General features: G+C 41.5%; 1 protein-coding gene across 7 annotated transcripts in view; it reads right to left on the bottom strand.

Annotated features, from left to right (window-relative positions):
• Positions 1 to 20,821, bottom strand: part of ANK3 (ankyrin 3) — a 192,516-nt gene that overhangs the window by 12,246 nt on the left and 159,449 nt on the right. For 4 of the 7 annotated variants that reach the window (XM_059851135.1, XM_059851140.1, XM_059851137.1 and 1 more), the window contains 6 exons: positions 13,794 to 13,868; positions 12,832 to 12,963; positions 11,671 to 11,814; positions 8,185 to 8,857; positions 5,951 to 6,329; positions 2,165 to 2,263 (listed from right to left, as the gene is read on the bottom strand). In XM_059851135.1, coding sequence (XP_059707118.1) covers positions 2,165 to 2,263; positions 5,951 to 6,329; positions 8,185 to 8,857; positions 11,671 to 11,814; positions 12,832 to 12,963; positions 13,794 to 13,868 — 1,502 coding nt within the window. Of the gene's footprint in view, positions 1 to 2,164; positions 2,264 to 5,950; positions 6,330 to 8,184; positions 8,858 to 11,670; positions 11,815 to 12,831; positions 12,964 to 13,793; positions 13,869 to 14,506 lie in introns of all 7 variants that reach the window. The other 3 variants (XM_059851139.1, XM_059851138.1, XM_059851141.1) reach the window with 3 other exon arrangements.

The raw sequence follows: 20,821 nt of genomic DNA, 5'->3' as shown, positions 1-20,821 counted from the left end.
GCTCAGCACCCTGCAGCAGCAGAGGGAGTTCTTTTCCCTCTGCAGGCTGTGAGCATTGCTCCAGGACTCTACACCCTGAGAGCTCTTCCCTGATGGAGGAGCTGTACCTCAGCTTGTGCTGCTCTCACTGTGATTTCAGTTCACCCAAAGTGACCTTCTGCTCTTGGAAATGTGCAGAAAAAAGTCCAGGTCCCTAAAAATGTTAAATCTTGATTTTTCCATTTCATACCACCATTTCATGAACTTTTCATGACCAAAATGGTTGCTTCCACTATCAAATTCTTTCTCTAAACGGCCTGATGATTGTTGCTTTCAAACTTTCTCTTGTTCTCTTTTGAGCTTGTCTTAAGATGCAGAGTGGGGGATAAAAAAAGAAGCTATAAATGATCAGAAAATAACCAAAGAATCACATGTATTTTCTAATCAAGAGACAGGTACAGCTCCATCCAGCTGATATCAGACACGTTCCCAAGAGCGCGGGTTCAGCCGCCTCCACTCGCCACGCACACCCTTCCCACTGGGTCTGCACTAGCTGCAGATTCCAACACTAAATATGCTGCTTTACCATGGCTCTGTGAAAAGTTCTGCCCCAAATTATACCACCACATTTAAAACCCATTTTCTGTGCCTCTCTCTAAACACAGGGGCTGTAAGTGAGAGAGAGCAAGAGAAAGCTGCCTTTGACACATTTTCCTCTTTTCTACTCCAACACTTCCTGACTGCAAACCAGCGGACACCAAAATAGTTCAGACATAAATTGGGTGGGGGCCCTTAGCCACAGGCCAACTATGCAGCCTTTGAATCTGCAGCACACTTCCACTCTGTGTGTTACCAGAGACTCCTGCAGCACTGGAGGGGCCTGCCCTGTTTGAAAACAGAAACCACATTCCTAAGCCTGAGCACTCAGGGCTTATCTGCAGGGGGAATTACTGAGGAAGGGTTATACCCTGACAGGCCCAGGGCCTTTCAGGGAAGGCAGCAGGTTCTGCCTGGGGAGATGGGGGATCAGACAAAACATTCATTTCTGCTGAGCTCAGTTATGCCATTCCTGTCCTGTCCCGAACAGATATACAGAAAGAATTCATGCTGGAGGCAGCCAGAAGTGTCACCCTTCCTCTTCCAAAAGCATCTGCACCTTGGACTCTTTGGCAGCTGTGCAGAGCAGCCTATCTGCCACCCACATCCCACAAAAGGTGCAGTGCCTTTTGTGGTGTGCAGACTGCTCTTGACAAAGCATGCAAGCAACAGTGATATAGATATGTGCAATTGAAATGTCACAATTTATTCCTTAAGTAACAATTACAGCTTAGGCAAACTGCACTAGTGCTGGAATAGCACTAAGGTGCCCTGCTGGCTTTTGTCAGGGCTTGACTGCATGATTTTCTAATAAGAATATAATAAATCCTGCAAGTTACTGAGGAATTACATAATGATTTATGTTAGAGACTTATTTTCTCATGCTCTATGCTGCAGGAAAATAATGTCATACTGTATGACCACACAAAAAATATTATAAGGGCAAATACAATTACTTATATGATCATTGTTATCAGTGTGTATAGTATACTGTGCTGTAAATAAAAGCTATCTGTAAATAAACATACTAAAAAGAATCTGCCAAAGGCAATGCAAGGACTTTTATTAACTTCAGTAGATTTTAAATCAGGATCATCTGCTGCAGTGAGAAAGTTTTCCAGGACACATTAAGCACTTAAGACCACAACTTTCAACCAGAGCATGTGCCTCATACTTTCCTATATCCCACTCATATATTCCTGCAAATGTTTGACTTGTAGCTCAGAATTTTTTGAAAACAACAGGGGAAAAAAAAGGAAATATTGTTACCATCTTTCTCAGCAGCTCATATTTGCTCTACAGGAGGAGACCAACATGCTGCATCTAGCTGCAGCCTTTAAGATGCCATGCACAACAGAGGCAGTGAAGGGCACAGCACTCCATGCAGCACAGTTGTTTTCCAACAGAAGACACCCATAAACCCGTGTTAAAAGCAAGGAAAGGCAACCTAGCACGGTTATCAATCCATAGTGGCCATGGAAAGCACACTACCACAGGGGCTGCAGTATGCCAAAAGTGACGTTCTGACACAGCAGACCAAACCCACACTCATGCCAGCATCACCTGAAGAAAGCAAACCACAAAGTACCTTCAGAATCAACCGCCGCCGGTAAACCCTCGTGGTAATTCTCTGCTCTTCACCTGAGCTTGAGTCACTCTCAACCTCACTGTCACTGTCACTACATTCCTAATAAACGCAGGTTTAGTACATTTGAACAGCACGTTTGCAAGACAGAACATGCTGATCAGGACTAGGAGAAGAAGACAGAGGTTATCACGGACAGTGTTTTCCCTGTCCCTGTTATGTACATAATGACTCGCAGTTTCACTGCTGGAGTACATGATGGGAGGAGGCCTTTTTGCTCCTTGGCATGCTGTAACCTGATAAGTACACCAGCTATGGAATATCTCAGCAGCTCTCAAGTCTCAGAAAATGCTATTTGGAATGCATTTGACCTGTGAAATTTCAAAGCCTTACATAGTTCTTTTAAATTTTATGTAAAAAACCCCTAAACCTTGTCATAGCTCATTAATTTTTTTTCCTCCTAAAAAATATTCTTCCAAACGAGTTTTATGGATTCACAAGGCATGGGAAGTGAATTTCCTATTAAAAAATAAGAAGACAGTCACACAGAAAGATTCGGTGGAGCACCTCCACAGAGAACATCACAAAAAGGCCTTCTGACGAACTCCATATAAATGGCTTTCCTGCTCAGTATTTATCTGCTTTTATAAGTGGTAAAACTGCAGTGTGAAGCACAATCATTCTGCATTTTTCCAAGAAGAGAGCTGTTAGAGCTCAGCTGGATGGGCACAGCCCTGAGCTGGTCTCAGCCTGACAGGTATTGCGGCTACACAGGGGTGTTACTCTGTCCTGGTACCTTCTGCCAGCCCTGGTGCTTCCCCCTCCATAACCCAAGGAGCTCAGCTTTGGGGCTGAGCTGCTCTGTGTCCACATGCTGGACAAAGGGCTTCCCACCTCTGTATGTGACAGATGTAGGGCACAGACCCTCTTCCCACGATATTCAGCCAAACCAAGTCTTTCCTGAACAGAGAAATTTGAAAATTTCCTCTATGTTTTACTCAATGAGAGCCCCAAACTGATTTTAAAATCATGGATAGTGGATATTGTGAACTACGTATCTATTTCTCCTTCTGAATCTGGCCCAAGACATCCTAAACAAGAAGCAAATATCAGAAATTATGTGCAAAAAAAGAGTGGGCATAGGTGGGTGGAGGAGAAAAAGAACTATATAACAAAAAGCTTTTAGGGCAGGATGACAGAATTCATCCACAGTCCTCTGGCACTAGACAAATATAGATACAAAAAATTGTAAGCCAATCCTCTCCTGAAGAAGTAACAAGAAAGCAGATTTCCAGAGGGCATGAAAGCTTTAGAGGAGGAGTTATTTTTAATAAACAGCTTAAAGTGGTTTATTTGTGATGGAATTCTGACACTGAGAGTCACCTTGACCATGTGCTGGACATCATAACTCTTTGGAACAACAGAGCAACTGTGCTGTGTTCTTCTCATTTAAAAAGATCACTGGAATCTGATGCTTGAGCATTTGTAGAGAATTATATGACCTACACCATTACTGCAATGCTTTTGTAAATGTTTATGTGGACTTGGAATGAGGCCAAGGATTTGTTTCATCCACGTCACCAGGCGTCAGACCAGTACCAGTCTGAGTTTCATCTCTTGGTGCAAACTCTGTGCCAAAACACTGCTGCAGCCCTTCTCTCCTGCAGATGGGTGACTACTGCTTTCTGCCTGTTTCCAAATGGGTCACAGATAAAAATATCTTACTTTGGCAAGTAGTTTTAGTTTGTTCCCACTTTCTCTCCATAGAAGTAAATCTGTCTCTTCCATACTTTTCTCTTTATGGAGCATTTCTGAAGAATGCCTTGCAGAAAGACTGCAGTTGAAATTTTCTTTCTGTTTTCATCATAGCACATGAAGTGTCTCACCATGAATTAGACTGCATTAGTAATTAAACTTATTGAATTCAAATTAGATTAGAATGCATTACTGAAGAAATATCAACAAGCTAATAGAAGCAGTTCATGTCATTCTAACAGATGCTAGTTTCTTACCAGGCTTCGTGAAAGACCCACATTTTGAAATGACATTATTTTCACATACCAGTTTATTCAAAGATCATGCCTATAAAAGGACTTGTTATTTAGTAAATAAGATTATCAACCTTCACCAATAAATCAAAGCAGTGCAGAGAGCACGCCTAAGAAAAGCACTAGCTTATTCTTCTCAATCCAGATGGGATATCCAACAGTAAAGAGCACACTAAAGTGGGTGACAACTTCTCTTCCCACTGATGGGAATGCAGAGGGGGAAGTGCAGCATGTCAGCACACCCTCAGCACATTACAGCATGCATCCACACTCACTCCTGCATTTGATCAGAGCATGGCACCACCAGACTGAGCTCTGCCCCAAAGCCTACAAACACTGAGGAACACTGCCATCTGCCTTTAGCTGCCTTTGCAGAAGGCGAAGGCTTTTACATTTTTAAAGTATTCCAGTAATTAGCAAACATTAGGAAAGATCTCACTGTGTCATGAACTAATAACAAGTTAATAACAATCATATGCTGCATAACTGCTGAAACTGATTATGCTACCATCTAATAAAAGAATTCTTGGTTGTATAATCGAAAGAATAGCTTTAAACGAACTAATTTAAACCTGAGTGATTTACTGCAGCCCACCACAGCCAACATTTTTATTGTGCTACAATAAAAAAAAAAATCTGTATCATGTAGAAACAATTCTACTGAAATATCTTGCTTCCAAAAGTTATAATCTCCTCCTGTATTATACCCAAGAAAAGAATCTCAGCAGAGAAAGGAATGTAGAAGAAACTCTGCAATTTCCCTTTTCAGGCTAGTTCCCTGCTGGCCCTGAGGTTTATTCTGTGGCAATCCTCCCACTGCTGGGGTGTGAGGTGCACGCAGCTACTGGACTACAAGCCATTCTTTGAGTCAACTTTCCTTCTAAGCTTCTGGTAAATAAATAGAAGCAGCTGAGAAAGCTATCAAAATCTTTATTTTCAGAAAATAACTTATAACTGGCGTTCTGCAGCGAAGGGTGTACAAGTCAGGCAAGGTAGAAAGGAAGGGGAGCCCCTCAGCAGCACTTTAAGGAGAAAGAATCACCACCTGGAAAAATGCTTTACACATTTAGAAATCTTTTCATTTGCCTTGGCTGGGTGGACTCTGAAGTTGGTATGAACAAGGCCACGAAAAAAAAATATAAGGAGGAGATTAAATATCACCCCAAATAATTTTTTTTGCAAATTAACAGAGTGAAAAAAAAGGCAGGTAGTTCTGGGGAAAAAGAGCAGGATAGAGCCTGAAGGGTCCCTATATTTCTTTGCTCCCATAATTTGCTTCAATGTCACAGGAAGAGTGGGAAACCAGTGGCAACACCTTAGTGGGAACAGATGGAGCACAGCTGAGCTGTTTGGCGCTGTTTGCATAGGTGGCATGTCATGGCAGGGAAGGGGCTGTTCCCCAGCAATGTGGGACAGAGCTCCCAGAAGCTGCTCCAACCTCTTTCAGGGCTCAGGGCCAGGCAGGGAGGGGATTATGCAGCCCTTCTTGGCTCCCCTGCCTATCCTGACCCCACCCCATTCTATTCACAAATAAAAATTCACAAATAAAAATTTCCAGTATTTTTCTCAATTCCATTTTTCTCAATTCAGAAAGAAACTGAAAAGGCATAAAGAAGGATAAGAAAAAAAAACCCTAACCCTGTCATGAACAGCATTGCAAGTTGCACAAAAAAACTTGTCAACCAATATGTCAAGCAACAGGGACTCCTCACACTGTTAATTATTACAGGACATACTGTACCTTCTGTTCAGACATTACTGCTCCCTCCTCCTCTTGGATGCTTGTTCTTGGCTTGCCATCCTCAGAAGTACTCCAGCCCATCTTCTTCACACTGACAGGCACAGATGTTTTGCTGCCTTCTGTTGTTGGCTTGCTGGTCTCTTCCAAAGATTTCTGATATGCTGTTGATGATAATGTTTGCTCATCAGTACCAGTTGAGATCTGGGACTTTGTTTTCAGGGCTTCTTTGTCACTGTGTTTTCCCACATCATTTAAAGCTTCCTGGATGTAGGATTTAGTTTTTGCCTCTGATGTGGACTCGGATAGGCTTCCATTTGTTTCTGGCTTCCCTGCTTCTCCTTTGACATATGAGGTAACAGAATCCCGACATTGGTCCGAACTACAAGAAGAAGAGAAAGGAATAGACAGCTGTTCAGGGCTTAAATCACAGGCAGAAGGGCAAAGCACCAAGCCTCTTACTGAGCCTTCAGTCTGAGCCCATACATTTCACACAGAGAAAAATAAAATTTTAGATTCCACTTGCACACATCAATCTATTTAACAACATTGTCCTCCGCATCATGGCATCGTTTCAGAAGCAATGAAAATACGGTGGACACTGGAAACAAAGCCAAATTTTTTATGTTGATCTCCTTCCACTTGGTGGAGGGGAGTAAAAAGAAAAAAAAAAATACACAAAACCTACCAGTTCTCTTGTATAATCATGAGCTAAAGCCTCAAAGCACTTATTTTTAAACCACTCTCTAATCAAAGAGGTTATGAAAGTATCTGGTACCATGCAATTACCAGTTATTCTTCCCCCAAAAGTACAGTATCTGTACTCCAGATAGGTCTTGCCCTTTAAAAAATCTGCAAATAAGTCCTTAGATACTGCAGAGTCTCAATAATATGCAGAGCTAAAGGAAAGGAAGGTTACAGAAAGATAGAAAGCTGACCAGAATTTTGTGTCAGATTACCTATGGAGACGTTTCACCTGCACTTCTGATAAACGGTTTTCTTTTCCTTTGTATTTTTGCTCACTTCCTGTTAAAAACAATGACTGTGTAATGCTGAGATATGAAAATATGCCAGCTGTTTGCTGGCAAAACTCTTACAAAAGACAGCCAAGGGAATTCGTCTAGCTAGAAATTTGTATCTTCTTAAGGAAGCCCTTTTACTTCCAGAAGTGATCTATTTCCCTAATTTAACACAATATAAAATGTAGAAAAACAACACTTGCTTAACAACAGGAACCACATCAGTAGTAGTTCAAGGGCTTTACAGTATTGAAAGACAATGAATTTGCTGAAATCAATGACCAAATTCCCCCTAGACTTGATAAGAGAGTATCTAATGCTACCTTGAACCTTAAAACATCCTGAGTCAAAGATGCAGAGGATGTAAACTGCTGGCAGAGAAACGATCACTGTGCAGATAATCATTCTGTGCTGATTTATAGCTCCTGCAAACCTGGTTCCTTAATTGGTGATCACAGAACCCCTTGCCCAGTGGGCACCAGTAGGGCTGAACAGCACAACACGCATCATCAAAGCTGAAACAAGGGAAATGCACTGAGGATAAATATATAGAAAGCATCCCTCTCAGCAGGTCATTATGCCAAAGACAAGTGGAGCTTGGGAGAATGCAGCACATACCTCCCCTCTCCTTCCTCTGCAGCCACTACTGGGAGACAACACACAGGACTAGGTGGGTTTGGTACCACCATCTTTACCTTCTTATGCCTTGTAACTCATCTTTTAAGAAGTCTAGTAAATTAGCATGACATAACACACTTGAAGCAAGTGTTATAAAAAGTGACAATTCAAAAACTGGCTTATGGGAAAAGTAACAATTATCTGAGGGAAGGCAAAGAGATGCAAATGGAAAGGATGACTGCTATAAAGGCGCTCAAAAATAAGAGTAATGTAGTATCCTGATTTCAGATGTTCTTGATTCCAGCTACATCTGCACCACTGAGATGAATTAGAAATAGAAATACAAAAGATAAAGAATGTGAAAAGAAATATCACCTGCCAAAGATAACATGAAGTACTTCTCAAATGCCTATATCGAGAATGAAACCTGACAAATACACATTTTTAAAGACAAATACATCTGAGGCCAAATCAAGTTTTTCTTTTAAATGTATATACAAGCATACAGAGCTGCTCTCAGAGAACAGCAGCCCGTGCAGCGCTGCTGGTGGCAGCGTGGGCAGCCCGCTGACAGGCACGCTGCAGCACAGGGGTGCTCACCTCTCGTCCAGGCGATCCAGCAGGCTGCCGCCTATCCTGCGCCCCGACGTCGGCGCCTCGGAGACGCTGGAGGAGTCAGGCTGCCAACCTGTAATTGAAGACATTTCGCGTTCTGCTTGTTGAACACCTTTAAGAATTGACCATACTCTTTCTTCCGTCATCTCCTCAGACTCAGCTCCTTCTTCCAGATGAACGTCCTCAAACAGAGACTTAAACTTTTCTGCCGTCATCTCCTCATCAGTACCAGACTTTTCTCTCTCAGGCTGTTCAGTCCTCACTCCTCTTTTACTAGTCTCTTCACTCTGCCTTTGTTTAGCATCTTTGGATATCCCGCCATAACTACCGAGATACCGCGGAAAATCTTTAAGGTCCACTTCCTCCAACTGGCTCTCGCCTACGGAAATATCTTTAGGTGTTCCTTCTCTAGGCTCTGAGAAATCAACTTTGCTGTCATCCAGTGAGGTGTCCTCTTCAGTCACCACTGGCGGGGCTGCTGCTGTACCATCTACGTGTCCCTGGGAGGTCACTAACACGTCACTCAGTCTACTGGGAGTTCTAAGGGGTGACTCTAGGCTAGAGGTGTCGCTAAGGAAATCGTCCTGGTGCAAAGGGGTGGGCGGCACGAAGCGCAACCCAGTGGGAGTTTCCAGTTCCACTTGGATGGAGGGATAACCTAAGGAAGACAGCACATTTGGACTGACTGGGATGAAACGTGGAGCAACAAATAAGCAAATGCCAAATGATTCATGGGTTACATAAAGTATGAAACACACAAGGAGGTGCGGGTGTATAAGAACCAATGCAGTTCTGATAGGTTTTGTTACTTTGTCCTAAAGAGACGGAACAAAAATGAGTACTGCCAGTGAATTTTACAGCAAAGCCAGTACTTCTGACTATTTTTTAAGTAGTCTGCAAAGTTTTCAGCAGTTGCTTGTGCAGCCATTTTAAACATTTTCAAGCTGTAGCAGATTGTCTTATGGGCATGCAATAAATCAAACGTGGACAAGGGTGGTTGTCCCTTTACACACAAGACAATCTCTTGCAGTCATATTGTGTAAATCTTTATTTCCAAGATTTTATTTTTTTCTTTTTTTAATTTGGAAGTTTAATGAACAGATTTTAAAGACAGCAGTAGATCATAACATAGGACAGCCACTTTTTTGTCAGTAGGTATTCTTTCTAAAACAGGTCCACATTTTTAATATGCTTTTATATAAAAATACACAATACCAGAAATACAGTGTTACTAGCATATACCTCCAATTTAATCACAGTTACAAGAATGGACTAGTTGAGGAATGAAGAACAGAAATGGATCCTAATGAGGATACTAAAAGACAGTAGATCTAAATACACAGCAGGATAAAATAACTAAGGTAAGGAAGTTAGCAAAGGGACAAAAGAACAAACAAGGGAGAGCTATATGAATATTTCAGGTACAGTGAAGTTATTCGGGTGAGAGGACTGTGGTGAGTAAGGAGATCTTGGTGATCTTGAAGATTGAGGTGATCTTGGTGACATTGGTACAATCAGATACACTGATCAAATAAAGAGAAAAGAAAAATTGATGAAAACATTAAAAAAAACATACAAAAGGATTAAACTGAATATACACATAAAAAAATGGCAACAAAACCTTAAGTTCGCATTCTGGCAAATGAGGTTGGGCAACCTAGGAAAGGAAAAAACACATGCTGTGGGGTTAACTGGCCATTGTGCTGCCTGCAAGGGGAGCTGCATCAACAGGGACTGGGGCTTTGTTTTCTGAACCAGCCGAGAGAAAGGCAAAGGAGGTCTGGTCTTGGTGAGGAAAGGAAGCTTGAGGAAGGTTCAGAGAAGAGGAGAGACACAAAGCAACTGCAGAGAAGCGCTTTTTTCATAAAAACATTGATGCTACTATTAAAAGGCTCAAGCAACATTTCAAGAGAAACTTTCTTAAAATGTCAACAGAAAACTATTTCTGTAGTGCAATGAATCAATGACCAGCAATGCTGCTCAATAATGGAGGTACACTGAGCTCATATGCTCTGAAGAAAAAAAAAATCTTACTAAAACACAGAGAAAGCCAAAACATAATTGAACAAATTACAAAAACCAAAAGAAACGTTACTTACAAAAAAACCAATCTTATTTAAGGAGCTATTTATAATACAAGTGAATAAAATCAAAGTAATAATCCAGTGCCTGTTATCTAACATTTGAAACAAGAAAAAGTCAACATTTAGCATCTTCAATATACTGATAAATAATAAGCACTTTCATGGAAGTTTTGTTTTACAAGGAAAATTTCATTTTTGTTTTAATTTGACACAAATTTAACTTGCACAGTTCTGCTATCATTTGATACAGCTTTCACGAGGAAATTATTCACAACTTTACCCATTAGCAGGCTGAAAAATATATTCACTCATGCACTAAAAAACCAGTTTGTTATTTTTCTACAGCCATTGGAGAAATGGTCCCAGTGAAAATCATAAAGCAATCGATGTTCACAGGTCTCAAAGAGGCTTGGTATAAATTGCAATTAATTTGTTCCATGCAAATACTATGCATTTTCCCCGCCTTGTTCTTCCTTTTTTTTCCTTTAAGATTTTTACTACTATATATCTAGACAAGAAGCCAAAAAATACACATATTTCGAGGTAAATTCTCAAACATTAAATACCAAGTACATAAAAAATAGACATGGGCAAGCCTCAAAGGACAAGTGTTGCAGGAGAAAAGCCTGATCTTGTCAAGTGACCCTGAGGCTGGTGGGAACCAGTGTTCACTCATATTCGTGGGACTCTGCACTTAGTGTTTGAGATATTAATGTGCAAGATACATATCCCCAAATATGGCCTGAATGCAGGACTTGAAGGTGTACTAAGGAAGTTTGCTGATGATACAAAATTGGGAGCAGCTGTGGACACCTCCAAGGCAGGGAGGGCTGGCAAACACCAGCCATACAAGTTTAACAAAGACAAGTGCTGGCTTCTGCACCTGGCATGGGGCAAGCCTGGCTGTGTGTACAGGCTGGGCAATGAGAGGCTGGAGAGCAGCCCCATGGAAAGGGACTTGGGGGCCCTGGTCCATGGGAAGCTGAACATTAGCCAGCAGGAAGCTATGTCAGGGGAGGTTTAGGCTGGATATTGGGAAGAGGATTTTCACCCAGAGGGTGGTCAGGCACTGGAACAGAGGAGTGGACACAGCACCAAGCCTGCCAGAGTTGAAGATGCATCTGGACAGCACTCTCAGGCACACGGTGTGATTCTTGGGCCTGTCCTGTGCAGGGCCAGGAGCTGGACTCGATCTTCATAGGTCCTTTCCAGCTGAGGATATTCTATAATTCTATTGTATCATGCTTTAGGAGAGGAAAACCCATTTACACACTTTAAAATATTGTTCCTGTAGAACTTACAATCTTTCTTTAAAGTCTAGTTTATACAACATTATTGGCTTATTGGACATGTCACTGAATTAAATATGACTATAGAATTCAATTACCATCAATGGGATCATGAAATACGTTATTTTCATCTGCAAAACTTCTGGTGCCTGAAATATTTCCATAATCAAATATTGGTCCTTCCAACAGGGTCACAATATCTATTCGATTAATTTTTGTCAATACAGAAGTTAAGGCATCAGCTGGAAAAAAAAAAACCAAACAACCACATCAGAAAAAGGTTCAGCATTGCAGAACTGCATGATCATTTTTCTCAATTATATTCACACTGCATTACTAACAAATTGCTGTCATGTCCCAATGCCTTTGGTTCTAGCAAACCCCAGGATTTGTCTGAGCAGTCATTCAGCTGCCTACTTATTAAAGATACACATCTATTAAGAGTCTACACTTTCTCCAAGTATAATTATATTACAACACAAAAGGCACAAAGAATAAGGTCAGATAGTTCTTAAAGAACATATTTACTTACTACTGATACAAAATATCCTTTTTTTACTGGAGTGTAAAGGGAAAGTAAAAATCCTTTTACCATTCTGTTTTGAGGCAGAATATGCAGTCATGAAGTTAATGCATATAAGGCTATTCATGCAGTACATCGTGAAATCTCATTTACAATAATCCTGTTGTGAGAACACAGTCATACTGGAAATCACTTCTACAGTGAAAGAGATCAAAGGAAACTCAAATGGTGTGTAGGGGTTTGTGGATCAGAGAAGGGTAACGAATACCATTCACACCTCACAAAAATCAACCCCTCTCTTTCAGTTTGAGCAATTCAAGTGAAATGTACAGAGAAACAGTAATCATCAGCACAGAATCAGTATCTCCATCACTCCTCATAGGAAGATGTTTAGTCTTTTCCTATGACCTGCAACACTGTGAGACTACCTAAATTTTCCAGGCAGTCATTTCTGTATTCCACATTTCTTGCTATTGGAAAGTTTTGCCTATTATTTTCTTTACTGGAGCTCAAGTTCATTACCTGTTCCATCAGTTATGGATGTGGAGAACAGATCATTTCCTTCTGCATATATAGTGAATAAATATGACAAATTTCTGACTCCTGGTAAAAATGTACCTGAAACTTCTTTTTCCACTGATGGTTTGTGAAGGACATTCATAATGTTTTCTTCAACTTGGCAACAGATGAAATGAGCTATAACTTATAAACAACAAAGGTAACCACTTGAACTTACTTGTAGCATTTTTCCCATCTCTGGTAACCCATTTTTTTAATAACATGAAGCTTTGAGCAATAAGAGAATTTGGGTTTTCTACTCGGATTTGATTTATTTCATCCACGGAAAAATTCAGTTCTCTTGCCAGTTCTATAAAGACAAAAAAAGCAAATGAGAAAAGAAAACAAACCCAAAAACACCAACGAAAGCACAAATCCCTGAATTGTCTTGTCAAGCTTAAAAATACTAGCTTTCGTATGTCACAGAGACATCAACAAAACTCCCTGACACAAACTTTACAGATAACAATGGACATGGCATTATATCCCCATACTTTAATTTCCTAAGACATCATTTTGAATTTCAATCATCACTGGGAGCGATTATCACACTTCTACTCAGTAAGCCACTTAAACATGATGAAAAAGCCCTCCCTAGAGATTGCCTCATCACTGCTAATTTATAAACTCTGTTAATTTCCTCTGATTGTTATTCCCCTGGGAGCACCCCCTGCAGCTCAGCACTGGTGCTGTCGTCACCTGAGCCCTGGCAGAGCTGGCTGCTGCAGCTGTGAGCCCAGGAAGGGCAGCTCTGCCCACTAACATAGGGGGCTACAGGTGGGCAGTCTCCAGCAGTGACCTAGCCCTGCAGGGCTAGGGGAAAACTGCAATCCAGGGACAGGAAACACCCCAGGAGCAGCCCTGAGCCCAGGCAGGCAGAGCCTCTCAGCTCCTTGGGAGAACATCCTGAGAGGAGAGCCATTTAGCTATCTTCTCTGAATTTCTCTTGGATTTACAGAAAGATCAAGGAATAATTTCCTATTAGGCATCTTTGCCCAGCAATACATTGCACATTTTGGGAAGATGGCCTGGCTGTGAATTTGGGAGAGCCTGATGCAGTCTTGCTGGGTCTTCTGGTAAAAGAATACCTAAAAATGCAATAGCAAAGACTGATTTCGATATTAAAGCAGAAAAGCTTACCTGTCCAGCTAAGTCCTAGGTGATCAGCTACAATTGCCATCCTTATATCTGTCCGTTCACATGGACTCTGTGGACCTGTGATTTACAATTTCTCAATTAAAAAGGTTTTGCACAGAAAACCACAATACCGGATAATAGTTTATTATAAATAATAGCTTTAATTGACTAAGTTGACAGTGCTTATATTGTTTACTAGAATGGTTGTGTGACCTAATAACCTACAAAACAAAATTTTTTCACAGCTTTTAGATTTTCACCTGGGTAAAGCCAAAATGTAAAACTACATGATGTCGTGTAATGAAACCAAACATGCTGACAATCTATCTGTTAGACTGTAGACAAGTTGTTCAATTACTGGTGAAAACCACCAAGGCCAGATTATTGTCTATTTTCTCTACTTTGACAGAACAAATATACTGTCACAAAAGACATCTTTCAATTTCTGAGTTACATCAATTTCTGAGTTACATGAATGTCTTTGGCATGCTTCACTAGCTTTCTACAGTACAGAATTTGTTGGAAGGAAGAAAAAAGAGAATAAGACGGCACATACAGATGACAATGACAGAATGAAAACTACAGTTAAGTCACTCCACAGGCAATCACAACAGTTCATGCACTAGGATCAACAAGTTGAAAGTTTTACAAACTAGGCTTGATCTCCACGAGGTGAGCCATGAGAGCTCCAGAAACCTGACTGCCTTCATTCTCACCAGTCCTCTTACTCCTCCTCCTCTCACTGTCGGCCTTTTCAATCTTTGATTTTATAGATGCTGCCTCTGTTCTCATGTCTCTAGCAGACTTCGGTGTAATGGAAGGCAGGTAAACTTGAGTAGCTTCTGATAAGGATGTGTTCCTTGATGTACTGTCTTCTTCATCATCAGAGACCTCTGACTGCATCTTTTTCTCTTCATCAGAAAGACGATCCACAAGCTTTAATGTCTCACCACTAATTCCCTTAAAATATTCAATAGAATGTTTACATACCTCCCTAAGCTGATTTTTCTTTACTTTAACTGTTGTCATGGTGACGGAGGTAGATCTTACCTTTACTGGTAATTTAGAAGGAAGTTGTTTTGGTTTTTCTTTCTCTACCTGCTCTTGTTTTGGCAGGGCTGGAGTTCTTCTAGCTAGATTACTCCTATGTGTGTTTTTTACAGGAATCCTAGACCTTGCTTCTAGACAGGGAGAAGAATTATTTTGTTTTGCTTTGTCAGGCTTACTAGCCTCTTTCGCTTTACTCCCTGTATTGCTTTGGAGATTATTTTGGGAAAAGACTTGTTTTACTGAGCTGGCCTTTACAGGAAGCTTTGATTTTCCTCTAGCTCCTACCAACTCTGTTGACTTTTGCTGCTCTCCGTGTGGTTTTTGCTTATCTCTTATTCTGTGTCCTTGTGTTGTCCCTGTACCTTTTCCTGAAGTGCTTTTCGCTTGATTAGCTTTCTGGAGGGAACATTTCGGTTCCAAATGTTCTTTTAGCACTACATTACAAGTAATATCATCTGTAGGGACAGCAGATGAATCCAAATTGTTGTTGTTATTAAAGTTATCTTTTGGAAAATCAGTGTTTTCTGTTTGCCTACAGCTCGTCTCGCTAGAAGCTGAACTCGCAATCACTGCTACAGTTTCATTTTCTAATCCCTCACCACTTGGCATCACAGCTTCTATCTTATCTGTCACTTCTCCAGGGCCATCTTTCTTCAGAGTCATGGTGGAAGCAGAAATTCCCATTTTAATTGGTGTGCGCAATTTGGGATCAACTTTGGAAGCGTTTACTGCTGCCGATGATTTCTCCAGTGAGTTACTACCAAGTGTTTGCTCCATGCAATCTCCACTGGCCTGGATGACGGGCTTATTTTCAACTGCTGTTGTTTCTACTGGTCTCTCTAGGTTTGTTTCTACAGTGCTGTCCCCTGCCTGTGGCTGTGTGATGGCAGTGACTGTACTTTTATCCCCTTCCCCCTTGTCCCCTGACTTCCCTTCAGAAGTATGCTCACCAATCTGAAAAAATTGGAGTCTTTCTTCAACAAAATCCCTCTTGCTCATGTCAATTGCACCACTGCGAGTCATCTCAAACATCTTCCCCTCATGAAATGGGAAGGGGTTGGGCTCACTAGTTGGCGTACTCTCATCTGTTGGAGTTCTGGCTGGTGTTGTGTCAGGTGTTGTTGCTTGAGATCTGTCTTCCACTGCCAGGCCAAATGGCTTAGCCTCATCCTCCCTCGATTTAGTCTCAAACACTTCATCGTCACCTCGGTTATTCGACCACGGGTCAAAATCTAGACTCTTGGTGGCCACAGTTTTGAAAGGTGTTGCGAATTCTTCGTCTACTTTGTAACTGAAATACGAGTCAGGAAATACAGTCCTGTCAGGGTGTCTGCCTTCCAAAGAGAAAAACTGTGCCCCTGACTTCTTATCGCTCTTATCTCCAGTTTTGTCAGAAGATGGACCTTTGGAAGGTGTCTTGTCTTCTTCAGGGCCTACCTTGCCTTCCTCCTCAATGACTTCAAGCTTACTCTGGCTAAAGCAGCGATCAGTCTGCTTTAGAATGCCTTCTGTAGTCCATACGTCCTTTTTGGCTTCAACTGCCGGACCTGCAAGTTTAGAATCACTCTCAGTTAAACCATCATCTTCATCTTGCAAATCATAACCGTCCAGAGAGTCAATCTCTGTCGCATCGGTATCATGGGAGAATTCTGCAGTGGTTGCTATGGAACACTCTGTGACAGACTGGTCATTGTTACTCCCATTTTGCACTACATCATTCTGGGGTGAATCAACCCCATTGTCAAACTCATTGGGTTTCCCAGAAGTGGGATGTCCTAACTCTTTCTGTTTCTCAATCTTTTCAGGGGCTTTGGGTTTTGAGGTCTCTTTCTGGTCATCTTCCAGCTCTTTCAGTTTGAACGTATACTTTTTAAGCGGAACGGGTTGATAGAGGGATTCATCATCACTGGAGTCACTGACATCTGCTCCAGGCGGCACAGGAGAAGGTGGCTGTACTCTGATGACAGGTTCAGCCAGTTGGCACTTGTCGTGTTCATCTTGCAAGTTCACTTCAGTCATCTCCATTTCACTCTCAGTGGAATAATGAGGCTTCTTTTCGGATTCACCTTGATCTGCATCCAGTGGTGGAGGAGGAGGGAATTCAATATAGGCAACTCTGTTACCTTTGGGTCTTTTGTTAGAGTCCTTATTTATAAGACTGGGTAATGTTTTGTCAATCTGTGGTTCCTCAACCTCTGCCTGTTTCACAGATGTTGACTTAGCCTCTGCTTCCTCCTCTGACTCCTCAGACACCTCAGGTATAGGGCTGGGCTTGCCTGGGATATAAGCTATTAGTGAGTCAGGTGTTTTAGATGTAAACTCGTAACTCACTTCCTCTGAACTCGGTGTTTCTGGTGTCAAAGGGCTTTTACCAGAGCTGTCTATAAAGGACACTTGTTCTAGCGTGTCATCTTCTGGACTACCTTGTGGAGAAGGAGGTTGTTTTTGCTGCCTAGCTGTGTAAAATGTCCCCCTCGTCTCTTGTACTGTCTTACTTTCCTGACTGACAATTTTTTTAATACTACCTTGTTGCACCTCTTTCTCATATTGCTTTCCTACTTGAACAAAACTGACATAAACAGGTAAGGTCTTAATTTCTTTTACTCCCTCAGTGCTCACTAGCGGTGCAACTTTATTCAAGTAATCACTGGCACCGGGGTCAGCTATGACACTTGAAGGAAATTCCTTTCCTGGGCTACATTCTAAAGAATCTGGTGATTTGCTAGGGGATAGCTCTGCTTCCTCAGCAGGAGGACTTAGACCTATTGAGCTCTGCTGCTTGGTAACTTTTCTGATTTCTGAATGCTTTATTTTCTCATCTTCCACATAATCAATCTCCCTTTCAACTTTCTCCTGAATCACAGCTGATTGAGATACTTTAGCTGAAAGTTCATAGACACCATCAAGCATGGCTCTCTTCTCCTCAACAATTCTGACTGGGATATGGGACACAGCAATTTCTTCTTTCCTTTTGGACATTTTATCAGCCACTTCACCATTACGTTCCCCCTCCCTGACAACAAATTCTCTGTATAAAACCCTTTTTGAGGGGGATTTTACAGTCAGTTCCTTTACTTCTTCTGAATGGATTCCATTTGAGGCCACTTTGTGCTCTGTCACAGTGATAAATTCACTTTTTTGGTCAGTTTTAGATTCAGCATGATCAACATGGTTTTCTTTTACTGTATCTGGAACCAGCACATGTGAAAGCTTTTCCTTCTGTGTTTTATGATTAGAAGTTCCAGGACTTTCCCACGTCCTATAGATTTTTTTGTCCCAGTGTCCCTTCGTTGTTGAGTCTGAGCCATATGCCAGGTCTTTGGCCCGTGGTTCTGAAATGCATTCTGGCACGCCTTTCCTCATCTCACTTCTTTGTGTGTCTGAAGCACGAGAGTCTTCCACAGCTTTCCCTTTACCTGGAACAAGGTCTTCCTGTATTTTCACCTCTTTCTGTAAAGCTGTGCTCCCATCAATGACCTCTATTTGCTTTGCGTGTTTCTCTCTTGAATAGGACTGATACACTGGTAACTTACTTTCTTGCAGTTTTTTAACTGGAATTTTGGACTGACCATCCAGCTTTTTTTCTTCTTGAGTTACGTCCTTACTTCTGGGACTTATACCTTGCTCAAATTTAAGCCTAATGGAACTGAGCTTTGATTGCTTCAGCTGAAATCCAGTCTCAGGCACTCCAGTCTGCTGAGCACTTCCTTTGTGTTCCATAGTTCGTTTAGAGTCCTCTGCAGGTTGCACATATATCCTTTTTTCAGGACTGCTGGGCAAACTGGATGCTTTCCTTTCATCCACCTTGGGAAAGCACTTCCCATCATGTGCATACTGCTTCACCTTACTCCATTCATCCCCAGATGATGGCAATTCAGAGAGCAGAACTTTCTCGGGGCTGCTGCTGGCAGAGCTCTGGCTAGAATGTATTTCCTTGCCATTTTTTTTATGCTGCTTTTTCTCTGGAGACTGTAGCTCATCATTCAATTTCTCTGTTTTATCCCGAAAAAACTGGGATACTTCAGTCAGTTTTTCTTCTGCCTCTTTAACAGTCCTGTCCACCCTGTCTTCATACATCAACTTTTCTCTACCTCTGTCTAATCTGTCCTCAGTAAAGCGCATCCACATTGCATGTTTGTGACTACTAACATCTCCAGTGTAGTGTAACACTGTCACTTTATCATAATGATCCTCCTTAGACATTTTACCTACACCATTTTCAGATACATCTTTATAGATTTTGGAGAGAATCTCTTTTTTGGGGGCAGTAGCTACTTTTTCTCTGCATCGTCTATCAGTCCCCTGTAACTCTGCACTAAGGGGTAGAGCATGGTCAGTAACTGACTCCTCAGTATCAGAATGAGACACATCTAGCTTTTCTGAAAGAAGCATTTTCTCAGCAAACCTGTAAGACTCCCCTCTTAGTTCTGACAACTCATCATCATGGTATTCTACTGAGTGCTGACTCAAAAGCTTCAGTGTTTTGTAAGAGTCATCAGACATGAGTTGAGCAGAACTAGGGCGACTGTCTTCTTCCTGGGACACGGGAGTGTTAACTCTAGAGGATTCCAGGTAAGAAGGAAGTGACTCTTCGGCCGTGAGCTCCTCTTCTTCTTGCTGACCTTGTTCGTCTGAACAAGGAAAAGCATCATGTTTTTCCAACTCTTTTAAGTTAATATCTCCCCGAGGTAAGTCTTTCTGATATACATACATTTCTTTTTCTGGATGCTTTTTTGTTTCTCTAATAATGACTTCAGTAGGTTCAGCCTGATTACCTTGTTCAATATGGACCTCTATTATTCGCTCCAGTTTGGGTTTCATTTTGCTGTCCTTCTCTGCATGTTGTGGTGAAGTTTCAGCAGACTTGCTAACATCGGACGTTACTGATGATTTATGTTCAAACAGACCTGCCAGTTCTTTGGAAGGGTCACGTCCAGACTGAAAGGCTTTCATTATGTCATGAACAGACATGGTTTCCTCAATTCTTTCAGAGGTACTTTCTGTGCACGGAGGTTTATGATAAACCATCCTAGTTGTTGTGGTGATATGAGTTTCTTCTTTTACTCGGACACCTTTACTAAGGATGCACTTATGGTCGTCCTCTTCACTGCCACTGGCTTTCATTTGAAAAGCTTTAACCTTCTCTTTAATGGACCCAGAAGGTTTTTGCTCCAGCTCCATAAAAGTAGGGGAAGGTTTTGAGGCTGGTAGCTCCTCTGCCTTCTGCTCTGGAATGTCTTCCGAAGACGGTTCGTAGCTGCGGATGACGTGAACTACTTCAGTTCTTGTTTCTGTAATGACGGGAGGGATGGGCACATCATGGAAAAGTGGTTTTGGCCCTGTGCTTTCAGCACTTTGTGGGGCAGAAGGTGTCTTTTCGCTCCTCGTTTCAAAGCCACTGTCAGACAAGGGACTTTTATCTTGATCATGTTGAGAAAAGTCATCTGGAGACTCTAAAATAGTGTCTGTTCCAAAAAAAGAGTCTGCAATTTTACATAACTCCTTTTCTGATGTTGAAGGCCTCATGGAAGCTGGAGGCATTTTAAGTTTATGTTCCTGCAAAGCGATGGCTGGTTTTAAAATGCGCTTTTGTCTCTCTTCACCTTCTTTTTTCCCCTCTTCAAACTTGTACTTTATGTTTGTTAATGAACTGCTACCGATATCATTCGCTAAGTAATCAATAACTTTTGACAAGCTATAATCCTTTTCCGACACGGTTTTAGTTTTAATTTGGACCTTCTCTGGAACAGATATAGGAGGGCTTGTCAAAGCTTGCTGTCTCGCTTCATCAATCTCCTCTGTACTGAACTCTACCCAGTCATCCTCAGACAGGTGTCCTTGATCACTTTTGGGTACTTTAGCCGACCCTTTACTTTCTAAACACACATCCTTTTTCAGGATCTCACTAACTTTTACTAAGTCCTCTTTAACTTTCTCAACAATTTTAAAGGGCTCTTCATCATCAATTCTACCCTCTTTTG

This window comes from Haemorhous mexicanus, chromosome 7, assembly GCF_027477595.1.
Source record: "Haemorhous mexicanus isolate bHaeMex1 chromosome 7, bHaeMex1.pri, whole genome shotgun sequence".
NCBI classification, from domain to species: domain Eukaryota; kingdom Metazoa; phylum Chordata; class Aves; order Passeriformes; family Fringillidae; genus Haemorhous; species Haemorhous mexicanus.
The sequence above is the reverse complement of the archived record's forward strand: the minus strand, read 5'-3'. Positions and strand labels throughout refer to the sequence as shown.